The sequence below is a fragment of the Microtus oregoni genome, unplaced genomic scaffold, assembly GCF_018167655.1.
Source record: "Microtus oregoni isolate MIOR12 unplaced genomic scaffold, Mior012 000044F_ref0000062, whole genome shotgun sequence".
NCBI lineage: Eukaryota > Metazoa > Chordata > Mammalia > Rodentia > Cricetidae > Microtus > Microtus oregoni.
Genome location: NW_024543218.1, coordinates 19,984,318 through 19,997,588, shown reverse-complemented (window position 1 = coordinate 19,997,588; position 13,271 = coordinate 19,984,318). Strand labels below are relative to the sequence as shown.

General features: G+C 41.1%; 1 protein-coding gene across 1 annotated transcript in view; it reads left to right on the top strand.

Annotated features, from left to right (window-relative positions):
* The first annotated feature begins 2,100 nt into the window (after positions 1-2,100).
* The window catches only part of LOC121434749 (origin recognition complex subunit 5-like), a 58,379-nt gene continuing 47,208 nt past the window's right edge, over positions 2,101-13,271 (top strand). Inside the window, exons 1-4 of the mRNA XM_041633703.1 lie at positions 2,101-2,295; positions 5,256-5,348; positions 8,062-8,262; positions 12,307-12,381. Coding sequence (XP_041489637.1) covers positions 2,224-2,295; positions 5,256-5,348; positions 8,062-8,262; positions 12,307-12,381 — 441 coding nt within the window. The 5' untranslated portion in view covers positions 2,101-2,223. The remainder of the gene's footprint in view (positions 2,296-5,255; positions 5,349-8,061; positions 8,263-12,306; positions 12,382-13,271) is intronic.

Below are 13,271 nucleotides of genomic sequence, written 5' to 3'. Positions count from 1 at the left end.
CTAGATAGCTGTGTGGTACAGGAGGATATGAAAGGCATATTTGGAGTCTGTGTAAACATTTAAAGATTGTTCCTTTGCTAACTGGAAGGCATGGGTAAGGGCTATTAACTCAACCTGCTGATTAGTGGTATGGGCAGGGAGTGCCTGTGCCTCCACCACCCCAGTATCTGACAATATGGCTATGCATATGCTCTACAGGTCCCTTCACATGAAAAGGAGCTGCCATCTGTGTACCAGGTATAAGTGGCCTGGGACAGTTTGTTCTCCTGTATATGTGAGGGGTCGGGTAGTAGGTCCTCTAGGACCTCAATGCAGGAGTGAAATGGGGAATCATTAACGTTGGGTTGAGGTAGGAGATTTGAGATATTAAGGGTTGGGCAGGATTGGAAAGTGAGTGTGGCATCTTCAACTAGTGCCACCTGGAGGGAAAGAACTCAGGAAGGAGGTAAGGTTTGCAAGTTAAGAGATGGGACAAATTGTGGTGGGAGAAGACAGTAGTGGGTGATCCAAAGGTTAGTTTCTTTGACTCATGAATAAGAAGCTCAGTGCCTACTAAAGCACGTATGCAGGGTGCTTAGCCCTGAGTGGTGAGGTTCAGCTTCTTTGACAGGCATGCTACAGGTGCAAAGAAAGGTCCCAGCTGATGTCCTAGGACCCCAAGGGCATATCCCTCCTTCTCTGTTCCATAGAAGGAGAAGGGTGAATTAAATCTGGGAGAAGAAGAACTGGGGTCTGAGGGCTTGCTGGAGTCTCTGGAAGGGTTTAGTAATGGGATGAAGGGGCTCATGCAGAGAGCTGAGAACTGCCTTGTATAAGGGGTGGACGAGGAGAGAAAAAGAGGGGATCCAGGAATGCAGGAAGCCAGCTATTCCTAGGAACAATAAAACCTAAAAGCCTACTTGTAGTGACACACTTCCTCCCACAGGGCACACCTCCTAATAGTGCCACTCCCTGAGTCTGTGGAGGACATTTTCAGTCAAGCAACAACAACAACAACAAAAAAAAACCTAGAAAAATAGCCCACCCCCAAACTCCAAAAAACAAAACCTCAATTTTTTTATTTATTGAGTCTACATTATCATTTTGAGAAAATCAGGTTAATTTTAACAAACATTATTCTTACAATGCAATACAGTTGTTTTTAGATATGTCTTTTTTTATTGTCTTTTAGTGTTTTTGTGTGTGTGTGTGCAGGCCTTACTATATGTCCATTTTATTTGGTCTACTTCATTTCTAAGTACTTCATAGTTCTTCGTCACCACTGTGTGAGGACAGCTGTCTTACACCGGAGGCCTTGCAAGTTGACTTGTTAGAGCTAAGGTAGCGTCTCTTTTGAAGAAGCAACTAGATTATTTCCTCCGTAGGCAGCTGTACTGTTCAGTAATACAGAGGGCCTCTTTCTAATCTGGGTGCATTTTTTTTTTGTCTTTTTGCACTGGCAATTAAAATCTATATGTAACAGACGTCACTGTGAACGTTATCTTTTAGTTTTAGAAATAATCTATAAGGACGTTTAAATGAAAGTTCAAAGACCTCCTAACGTCTCAACGTTCATAAATAGTTGAGTCAATGTTCCCAGGCCAATTTTTTTTTTCAGGATCCCAAAGCCCTGTCTAAGGCGAATTCTCCTATTTCTATACATCCTTTCCTTTAATTTCAAGGTTCTTCTAATATCTTGCTTCTAGGTTTCCTACAGATAAATACAAATGTAAAGAAGGCATATGCTGAAGACAGCGTTATGTTGACTCCTATTGCCGTAACTAACACTCTTATACTTCTACATCTCGTTCCAAGCTTGCAAAAACAAACGAAAAATTAAATTTATTAAATCCCACAGAGCTCCCCCTTTCGAGCCGAACGTCATTCAGTTTCCACCAGTGGTAAGCCTCAGGGTACTTTTTGCCGAAGCCACCAGAAGAGTGTCGTGAGAGGCCCCCGCCGTTAACCCCGTCCTCTGAGGATTAGGGTGATGAGCAAAAAGCTGCACAGCTGAGCACCCGCAGGGCGCCGACCACCGATAACGGCCGCGCGGGAGGCTAGAGCGGTGGCCTCGCTGCGCGGGCTCGTGACGTCACTGCATCGCGCCGGCGCCGCCTGCATCCCAGCCTCCGCGCTTCCGGGAGGAAAGCTGCTGGTTGAGCATCGTGAAATCGGCCGGAATAGACTCCGGTGCATGCTGACTGGCGGCTACCCACCCTGCGGTTTCGGGTGGTGCCCGCCAGAATGTCCCACTTGGAGAGCCTGGTGCTCTGTCGAGAGGCTCAGGTGTCCACCTTGCAGTCCCTGTTTGGAGAGGTATTGTGGTCAGACCGTTTCCCCAATTCCAGAGTCCAGCGCGTCCTGGGTCTGTTGCGGGGTAGTGTGTGGATGGCGAGGCGGCAGACCATCATCTCTTACCCAGAGAAACTTCTCAGTCCGTTTCAGAGACCGCAGGGGAAGGGCTGGCTGCTCCCCGGGACCTTGCCTAAGAGGTCCTTTCAATGGGGCCGTGCTTTGCCGATTATGTGAGCCCCAGATAGCTTTTGCAGGTTGCTACTGCACAAGCTTTATGGAAGAAGTCTGTTTGCAGAGTGTTTATAAAGTGCAAATTCACCCCTTGCAGTGAGGTATAGATTAAGTCAAATACAGAGAGGTGGTTGGCTTCAAGACCACTTAGGATAATGCTGTATTTTAGCCTTTAAAGTCCTGCAGTTTTTTCAGAATTATAAAATCCAGGAGCGGTCTCATCTGAATTTCTCTCTCCCTGACTAGCAGATGAGATGCTTTAGATGGGAGAACTCCTCTGCAAGGAACACAGTTAGAGATTGCTTTTCATAGACAGGGATACCGTTCATTTCTCACGTGCCTTTTGCATTGTTCTCATTAGTCGGAATTAATTTCACTTGGATCTTTGAAGCACGATTAATAAAAAAAAAAATCAGAGAGAGAAAATGGGGTTCAACCTGAAGATCCAAAAAGCAAAGCAGTCAGCCACTGGCTCTTAACTCTACCTCAGTCCGAAATGGCGATCCTGCCTCCAGGAATCTCAGAATGAGACTGTGTGTGAGAGCTGTCTCCTTCTGTCTTATAATCCTCTCTAGGGCTGGTATTAAAGGTGTGCACCTCTGGGATTGAAGGCACGCACCGCCCGTTTTCTGTGGTAACTAGTGTGGCTACTGGGATTAAAGGTGTGTGTTACTACTGCCTAGCTGTAAGGCTGACCAGTGTGGCTGTTTTATTTTCGCAATCCCCAGGCAGGCTTTATTAAAATACAGTTGGAATGCCACTACAGATCTTATCTGGAATGTGAGTTAATGCAAATATCTATTTAGTTTGTTTTTTAAAATGTACTTTCATCCAGCTGAGTGTTGGATGGAGGCTAAAGTGACCTATAAAAGTACCACCATCTAAAAGGGTCACATCAATTAAGCTAGAGATCAGCTGCATCGACCTTTCTAGTTGTGCATTCAGTTAGAGTTACCCATATTATTGAAATACATACTTGGCTGTGCCCTATACATTCCTTCACTAGACTTGATACACCCAGATTACTCTAACCAAAAGTACTCAGAAAGAGGAGTACTTTTAGCAAATTATGTTGAACAAAAGCAGTGTTTTTCTTCAAGGAAGTTTGCATGTGGAAAATACAAAGAGTCACTGTAGCAAATAAATACTAAACAACAATAACAATCCCAAAATAACAACAACAAAAACTAGCCCATGATTCTTAGGTGATGATCGTTTGTTTAGCAAGTGTATATTTTCTGAGCACCTTCATTGTGGATGAAGTGGAAGGCACTGTGCCAGATTCTGGCTTGTTACAAATGTTGGGGAGGTTTGTGAAGGTGAAAAGTAACAGTAACAGTGTAAGGGTTCTTTTTAACTCTAGGTAACAATATAAACATTGTTATTAAGGGGGAATGTGCTGGTTACTGTTGTCATCTGGGAAGAGAGAACCTCAACAATTGAGAAAATGCCTGCAACAGATTATCTGTAGGCGACATTTTCTTTCTTTTTTTTTTTTTTTCAGTTTTTCGAGACAGGGTTTCTCTGTAGCTTTGGAGCCTGTCCTGGCACTAGCTCTTGTAGACCAGGCTGGCCTCGAACTCACAGAGATCCGCCTGCCTCTGCCTCCCGAGTGCTGGGATTAAAGGCGTGCGCCACCACCGCCCGGCAGTAGGCGACATTTTCTTGATTAGTGATTGATGTGGGAGGGCCCAGCCCACTGGGGAAGGTGGTCTGAGCCGTAAAGAAATGAAACTGAGCAAGCTACGGGGAGCAATCCAATAAGCAGCCTTCCTCCACGGCCTCATCCCGGGTCCCTGCCTTGAGTTTCTGCCCTGACTTCTCTTCATGATGAACTATGACTGAAGCTGAAACAAACCCTTTCCTCCCCAAGTGCTTATAGTCGTGCTATGACAGCGATAGAAACCCAGTAGGGCAGGGAATATTGTATTAGGCACCAAGTAGCAGATATAAATAAGTGTAGAAACATAAAGCAGATTTCTAGCTTAAAAAAAAAAAACTGTCGAAGGTGACCATCAGCTTCCTTTCTGCTTATGAGATGGTAGCTGAAATAATTTCTATAATTTAGGTCTCCCCATTAAATCTTAACCCTCCAGAGTCTCACCTGTCTTTAACTGATGTCTGCACTGTTCAGTATCTTATAGGTATCGGCAATTAATGGCTATCTCATAAATATTGATATTATTGGATAGACCAGTAGAACCTTTGACAGTTTGCTTCTGACAAAGCCATCTCTGCATATGCATTTTAACTTTTTCGTGGTGCTAGGGATCAAATCTAGGACCTTGCACACTCTAAGCAAGTGATATACCACTGAACTATACCCCTGTATCTGATATTGCTATCTAGATTTCATCAATGTTTGATTTGAGGAAATACATACACTTATGCCAAGATAAATGATTATGCGTAATCAGAAGTATTTAAGATTTCCTAGGAATAAGACTTCAAAAATGTCTCGTGTTTCATTGTTTTAGTTTTAAACAATAAAATGTATAGTGAAATTGTAGCCTATAAGGACATTAGATTCTTTGAAAAATATTTAAAATATAGTATAGGTGAAATTGCCCGTGAAAAAAAAAATCTCTTAAATCTCTTAGAAAGTTGAGAATACTAAGACTTTACCTGTATGCATCATTGAAATAACTTGGGTTTAGTATTATACTGTACCAATAATAGACCTTTCTTACCCGTGGGTAAATGCTCATTTCTGGGTTCACGCAGACATAAACTGGGCCTTTCTTTCCTAGAGACATCATTTCAGCTTTCCATCCATCTTTATTTACGGACATACTGCCAGCGGGAAGACCTATGTGACACAAACTTTACTGAAGGCGTTAGAGGTAAGGCTGCCCCCGGAGCCTGATGTTGATGGACCTTCATTCCTGCGCTGCTGGAGAGGGGATGGATCAGATGACTTACTCTGATTTTCCTTCTCTAGAGTATCATCAGCTATAGAAAGCATCTCTACCCAAATCTTGTTGGGATACTTTGGATGAGTATAAGCCTCAAAAGCTATTAGTTACTAACATACATCCTGACAGTAAAAACTTCTAAGTTGAGATGAATTTTTCTCTCTTTGGTGCCTAGTAGTTAGTAGTTGGATAAACAAGTAATAGCTTTTAAAAACATTAAAATTTACTTTATTTATTTATTAAAGATTTCTGTCTCTTCCCTGCCACCACCTACCATTTCACTCCCCCTCCCCCAATCAAGTCCTCCTCCCTCGTCAGCCCAAAGAGCAATCAGGGTTCCCTGCCCTGTGGGAAGTCCAAGGACCCCCCACCTCCTTCCAGGTCTAGTAAGGTGAGCATCCAAACTGCCTAGGCTCCCACAAAGCCAGTATGTGCAGTAGGATCAAAAACAATTCTCAACAGAAGAAGTTCAAATGGCCAAAAGACACTTAAGGTCATGCTCAACTTCCTTAGCGATCAGGGAAATGCAAATCAAGATACCATCTAACACCTGTCAGAATGGCTAAAATCAAAAACACCAATGATAGTCTTTGCTGGAGAGGTTGTGGAGAAAGGGGTACACTCATCCATTGCTGGTGGGAATGCAAACTTGTGCAACCACTTTGGAAAGCAGTGTGGTGGTTTCTCAGGAAATTCGGGATCAACCTACCCCTGGACCCAGCAATACCACTCTTGGGAATATACCCAAGACATGCCCTATCATACAACAAAAGTAAAATTTACTTTTTAACATAAGATGTCTCCTTTTCACTCTTTACTCGTAGTATTGATTCTCATCTTTCTGATTTTTGCATGTGTAAAGCCGCACATACCCTCAACCTGCCCTTTTCCTATTTCCTGTCTGAATGACCTTCACCATTGATACTGGATTTAAAAACAAAAACTCCTTCTTATCCTTAAACAGTTGGATAAGCACATTCCCTTGTAGAGACAGGCCTTCTTCTGTGTTTACTCATGGCCCCTCCCAGTTCCACTTCCCTTTGTTGTTCCTAGGGTTTCTGCACAGTGGCTTCCCTGGCTGCAAACTGGGGCAAGTAGACAACCTTTGGGATAAGTAAATGTTAACCCATGAAGAATGCATTCCTGTATAGTATCATAAGCAGCTAGTAACGCTTAGATGCTGTTTATGAATATTATCACACAACTTTCATATCCTAAGCTGACAGTAAGCGGTATCTATTGGAATGGGCATGGCTGTGATCTTGAGCAACTGAAAGCAGAGAAACAGATGTGCAGGCCACAGGCTTTGGTCTCACCTCAGCTCCGAGGATGCGTGTTTGAGATGGCCTCCTGAAATGCTGAGTTTTTGCTCTGTTTCAGCTTTGGCCTGCCTTGCTCCCATGTCTTGGAATGACCGTCCTCTACTCTCTTGCTCTCCTTTTAATATCCTGTTGATTGACAAATGATTATTTATTTAGCTGTGTTTTTTTCTACTTCTCTGGGAAGTGCTTCCTGACTTCCAGTGCTGTTAAAATATGCCCCTGTTTTGTGACTCATCACGATATTCAGTCTTCTCAGCTGTAATTTCTTTTTTGTATTGTGTTTCCTGGATGTGATTTTTTTTAAAAAACGTACATACATATAGATACACACACACATGTATCATTCCCACAAGCACAGTGCTTGGCACATTTTAAGTTGTAGATACTACTCTTTGATCCCAAAGATCAACTGACATTTTAAACACAAAGATGTTGCGTTTCATATCTGACTTTAGAATCTGAACATACAAGATGTTTGGTCACCAATTTGTTTTTGAAAGCTTGTGTATGACGTATCCAGAGAATACATGTTGAATAAAAGCATGTAAGGAAGTTTTATGTTAAAGGAATGAATTATGATTTTACCATTTGTTACTTTTGCAATAACTTAATCAATGTTAGACATGACTATTACTGCTTCTGTTATAGATACCAAAACATGTGCTTAGAAAAAAATGCTGTTATTTGAGTCAAGAATAGCACGAAAGTAAGCAAGATATTATGAGTGCTCTACCTAAGGAAATATTGATGGTACCTCTCTAGTCAATAAATGTAACCTGCTAGGAAGGAAGTTCTTCAGGAAGGAAAGTTCCCACTAGGAATTTTAACTTTCAAAAGTAATTGGTTTCTTTATACTCATACTTAAAGAGGGAAATACAAGTTTACTTTGCGTCTTAGAGGAAGACAGATGAGAAACTCAAATCAGAGAAGTGAGTGTAAGGATGTTTTAAGGGACAGTTATTCATCATGGCCTTTATCACCCCGAGACCTCGAGGAACCTTAGAGAGCACTGTTGCCAGAACCTAGGAAGCGCAGTAGCCGTAGCTCGGGCCTTTGGTAGCAGAATGCAGACACTGCCAGCGTGCAGTGTGGAGAGAAGACATGCTGAACTTCTTTCCTCAGCAGCTCTGCTTCAGTCCCTAGCTGCCTCTTCCTGTTGGCTTTTCCAGCCCCAGCGTGATGATGTCATTTATACTGGCCAGGAGGATCCTGGGGCCCAGGGTGGTGGAGAGCCCAGGGTGCAGATGGACGGGGGTGACCAGGGACGATCAGCAGAAACTATATGCTTTTGTTTACTCTGTTTCGGTTTTGGTTTTCAGCTCCCGCATGCCTTTGTGAACTGTGTTGAGTGCTTTACTTTGAAGCTACTTTTGGAACAAATTCTAAACAAGTTGAGTCGTCTCAATTCTTCTGAGGCAGATTGTTCTACAGAAATCACCTGTGAAACATTTAATGACTTTGTTCGATTGTTTAAGCAAGTGACCAGTACTGAAAATCTCAAGGATCAGACTGTATATATTGTAAGTAATTTAACGTGATTATATCATCTTTCATTTGAAAACTGATTGTGCCGTAGATCCACTTCCATATATTTATTTTGAGTCTTATTTTGTATAGTGCTCCGTGGAAGGTGCTTTAGTGATACAAACGTGTTATAACGACTGCCAAAAGGGGCCTTTGCTTAACAGAAATTTATATCCACAGAGGGCCATCTCTGTAGAAGTTGAAATATCTAAATATAGTGTATAGAAGTTGTCTCAGGGAAGGGTGGTTCCACGATGTAACTTATGGAAGACGAGAAGGATTGGTTCGAGAATACGTGGCTGCCTTTGGCAAACACAGAATTTGTAGGCTTAGTGAGATTAGGAGAGAGAGAGGGAGAGAGAGAAAGAGAGAGAGAGAGAGAGAGGGAGAGAGAGAGAGAGAGCGCGCTAGGCCATACTCTGAGGTAAGTACCCAAGAAGCATTTGTTATTGGCTAAACATTAGGGTAGAAAAGTATACAGATATTTGGTGAAGAACAAGTTTAGACTGGTCTGTAACTAAAAATCTGTAACCTTTACTACTTAGAAAATAATGTAGAAAGTTGGTTAAGAATTTTTCTGTTTATTAAAATTTTTCTGCTTATTGTGGCTTACAAATTGAGAATCTACTAGAATACCTTACTATAAATCATTAAGAATAATATTTACTTCTCAGTTTTCATTTGAATTATAGTTATCTGATAATAGCTTTTGAAGAAGGATCATAAATTAGAATAATGAAGTCATGAGTTATAACAGTTAATCATTATCAGATTAAAAGAATAGACTCTTAATTTGCTATTTCTGCTTTGTATTTTTTCACTAAAGTGGACCAATTCTTTTGAGTTAGTGTTCTAGCTTAGAGAGTTATTTAAACGGAGATTGTTGAGAAATTTCCTAATGAGAATGTATCATCGAAAGACTACGTTATATCCTTATTGTAGTAAATTTTACCTTTAGTTTGCCAGAACTAAGAATTGAATATTTAAATATAATTATTCTCATACGTTGTTGCAAGATAAAATATCTAGATTATTCAGGGAAACTATTCTGCTTCTTAATTTTATTCCTTATTTAAATGATTATATAATTTGCAAGAAGATTTATTATTAAAGTATGAATGTTTATGGTTTAAAATGGGTTCTTTTTTGCGGGGGAAGAGAACTTTAGTTCCCACAGGTAATGCACTAGATAACACAGAACATCTTGTCACATTTTAAAGTTAGGAGACTCTCACTGACTACTGGGTTTGTTATGGAGAGCATGGGAGCCAATTTGAAGAGGCTCATACTGCCCAGATATAAGACAATTTGACTACTTAAGGATGAGTTAAGTCAAGCTGGTACTGACCTGGGAGCTTCCCCTCTTTAAGGATGAGTTAAATCAAGCTGGTATTGACCTGGAAGCTTCCCCTCTTTAAGGATGAGTTAAGTCAAGCTGGTACTGACCTGGAAGCTTCCCCTCTGCCTGGCTCTCCCAGTGTCATGTGCTCGCAGGGTGCTGGGGGAGAAAAGTCATCAACCATCTTACCTCGCTGTGAACCCTCTGAGCTCCAGTAACAAGTAGCCTGGCAGGATATGGCCATTGGTGCAATAGTAATGTCTTGGGGGGGATCCAGTCACTTTCTGGTTAGACTTAAGGCCTATTCCTTAGGAGGAAACTTCTGTAAGCTTGGTCAGAACCTGTGGCCTGAGAAGTCAAAGGCCCAAAGGGAGAACCTGGTATTGTTCCTTTGCTGAATGGACATAGTATCAAACTGCCTTCTAAATAAATGCTTGTCTTCCTACCCATAGATTAGCACAGCTAAGAGCTCACTAGAGAAGCTTCTTTTTTCCCCAGTAGATAACTATGAATACAGGCACTTAGAGTTGGTCAGAAGTACAGAGAATAAGTGACTAGGGAATCTCAGCCCTAAATACAACATCTGTATCAGTATACCTCCAGGCAAGCCTCAGAGAACAAGGGAAGAGAGGACAGAGATTGGGCAAACCAGGTTATGAAGGCATGAACTAGGATCAGCTGTGGCTGTCTGCAAAGATCAAGCCAGCCAGTATTTCTTGTTTGAGGAGGAGCTCATGAGGTCGCTATCCCTCCTTGCGAGCTGCTGGCAGTTGGTGACCACTAAGGAAGGAAGAGTTGGTTTTCTGCAGGGTGTGGCCCTTGTGAGATTGCCCGTGCTCCGATGGATGCCTTCACTCTCATACACACAGGCAGCCCTAACTGCACTCAGTGGGTCAGTTAACAAGACAAGAAGAAAAAAGACATGAAGTTAGGAACATATTAGATAAATAGTTTAAAAATATCACAGCCGGGCAGTGGTGGCGCACGCCTTTAATCCCAGCACTCGGGAGGCAGAGGCAGGCGGATCTCTGGGAGTTCGAGGCCGGCCTGGTCTACAAGAGCTAGTTCCAGGACAGGCACCAAAGCTACAGAAAAACCCTGTCTCGAAAAACAAACAAACAAACAAAAATATCACAAAGCTCCAATTTATTGATTACCTGGAGATGTAATTTACTATGCACTGCACTGCAGTACTCAAGTAATAGCCCCAAGAAGACACCAAGTCCTGACCCTGAGTCCTGGAAATCCTACTTCATTTGGAAAAAGACTCTTAAGGTGGAGAGATCCACCCAGATTATCTGGGAGGAAACAGACTCTAATCCTAAATGTCAGTAGATAGAGATATCTTAGTGTGCTACACAGGTGGACAAGACCAGACTGTAAAAGCTGCAGGAAATCAGAAGGTTGAGGATATTTGCCTTTAGGACTGCAATGATGTGGGTAACAAACCGCATTATTCCAGTACCACAGCGATCGAGGCTACCAGAAGATGGAAAAGGCAGGAGCTGGGTTTTCTCCAGGAGCCACTGGAGTTACCATAGTGCTGCTAATACCTTCATTTGGCTTGGTGAAACTGTCTTTAAGTTTTTGGCTTCCAAGAACTGTGAGAAATAAATTTTAGATCTATTTTAAGCCATTAGGTCTGTAGTAATATTACAAAAAAGAAAGTGGGCAAAAACTCAGAATAAGAAATTGGTAATTGGGGGAAATCGAGTATTTTTCCTTTTGTACTGTATGAACGCATGCATTCATGAATCTTGACCCATCCATGCTACTAATGAGGCATTTTTGGGGGGGACAAGTGTAGAAAAATTTGAGTATTGGCTATTTGATGATATTAGGAAATATTGCCAAATTTTAAAATGTATGATAATGTGACTGGTTATATTTTTTTTAAGGAGTACTCATATGACTTCATTGGTCAGTTTTAATAGTTACTAACATGACCAAACTCATCACCATTCTGCTGTTCTATTTTATTTTATTTTATTTATTTATTTATTTTTGGATTTTCGAGACAGGGTTTCTCCGTAGCTTTTGGTTCCTGTCCTGGAACTAGCTCTTGTAGACCAGGCTGGCCTCGAACTCACAGAGATTGGCCTGCCTCTGCCTCCCGAGTGCTGGGATTAAAGGCATGCGCCACCACCGCCCGGCTTTGCTGTTCTATTTTATATGATGTTATTCATAAATGTCCACTGTATATATCTAGTGTCTGTATGTTTTAGGATACATTATGGCAAAAGCATTATAACTTTGAACAAAACTTAATCTTAGAGTTATCTAGCAGTTTAAACATTGCATGCGTAGCTGTAAAGTTCAATCAAGAAAAGTTCTGTGTGATCAATTTTAGAATATACTTCTGTCTTTCTTGGGTAATAAAGACTTGTAATTTTTATAAGTGGGGAGATAGAGTCAGAGTACCTCACACGCTGTTTTGTGGGAGTACAATTAGAAACATAGCAATGACGTGTTTTCTCTTTGGATATTTGGATTAAAAAATTTTATTAGCAATCTGTTTTTAGCTTAATCTCTCTGAAATATGTTTTTAATGTGTAAATAGCCTTTTGAAAGTAAATTTAAGCTTACTTTAAAACGCTACATTTTTTTTTCTTTGTAACATGGAAAGTTTAAAAATCTTATAGTATATTATTCTTTATAAAATACATAATGAATTTGATTTTCATGTAGACTTCTCTTTAAGGTTCTGGATAAAGCTGAATATCTAAGAGACATGGAAGCAAATCTTTTGCCTGGCTTTCTTAGGTTGCAAGAATTGGTAAGTAATATACAGAGTGGGTTTCCCTCGGTAGATCATATGTTCCCTCCCCAATATGTTGTTATGATTAAAGTTCAGTCTTTTCACATAGTGGTATTAATTTATGATTTGGTAGACTTAATAAATTATTTTAGCTTTCAATTATAAAGTAAGTTGCCATCTATTAAAGAATTTCAAGTCTTTAGTCATTAATGAGAGGGGGCTAGACATCGAAATCTACACGTTCCTCATTTTGATCTACAGAAGTCATGGTGTAGTTATTCTGATTGTTTGGTTTGCTATCTGCTAGCCACTCCTTGTCAGCATGCAGCTCTTCACTCAGCTAGTATGGTCTCACTGAACTGTCTTCAGTCAACTGCAGTTGTCATGATAGTAGGAAATATTGAATATGCACATTATCAGTGGTTACAGGGGAAAAGCACAGAGATTTGAATAATTTGAAGAAAGAAAATTGATGAGAGAATTCAGTTCTCACTAGTATCCACCCAGGAATGCTGGGTTCGGGATAGTTATGCATATCCCGCTAGGGTTTTACTCACCAAGACAAAGAGCTGTCTGAGCAGAACAGTACCATTGTCCTCTTCAATCAAGAGTAATTTAGACCTCATTGATTTTGTGGCTGATTGTACGCTTATTTTGGTTTTATTATTTTATCAGTGGTTTGAACATAAATAGATTATACTTTCTAGCTATATGTTCATTTGTACTAAAGTGTTTAGTAGCATTGTTCTGAGAACCAAGGCAGAATCTTCCATAACCCTCCCAACTGTAAAACAGCCGGGGACCAACCAGCTGTTCACATACATGAGCTGACTGGGGTAGTTCTGATCTAAGCAGTTAGAGTGCTGCAGGTTTAAGAGACTTCCCAGTGCCACTGAAATGCTGTGTCC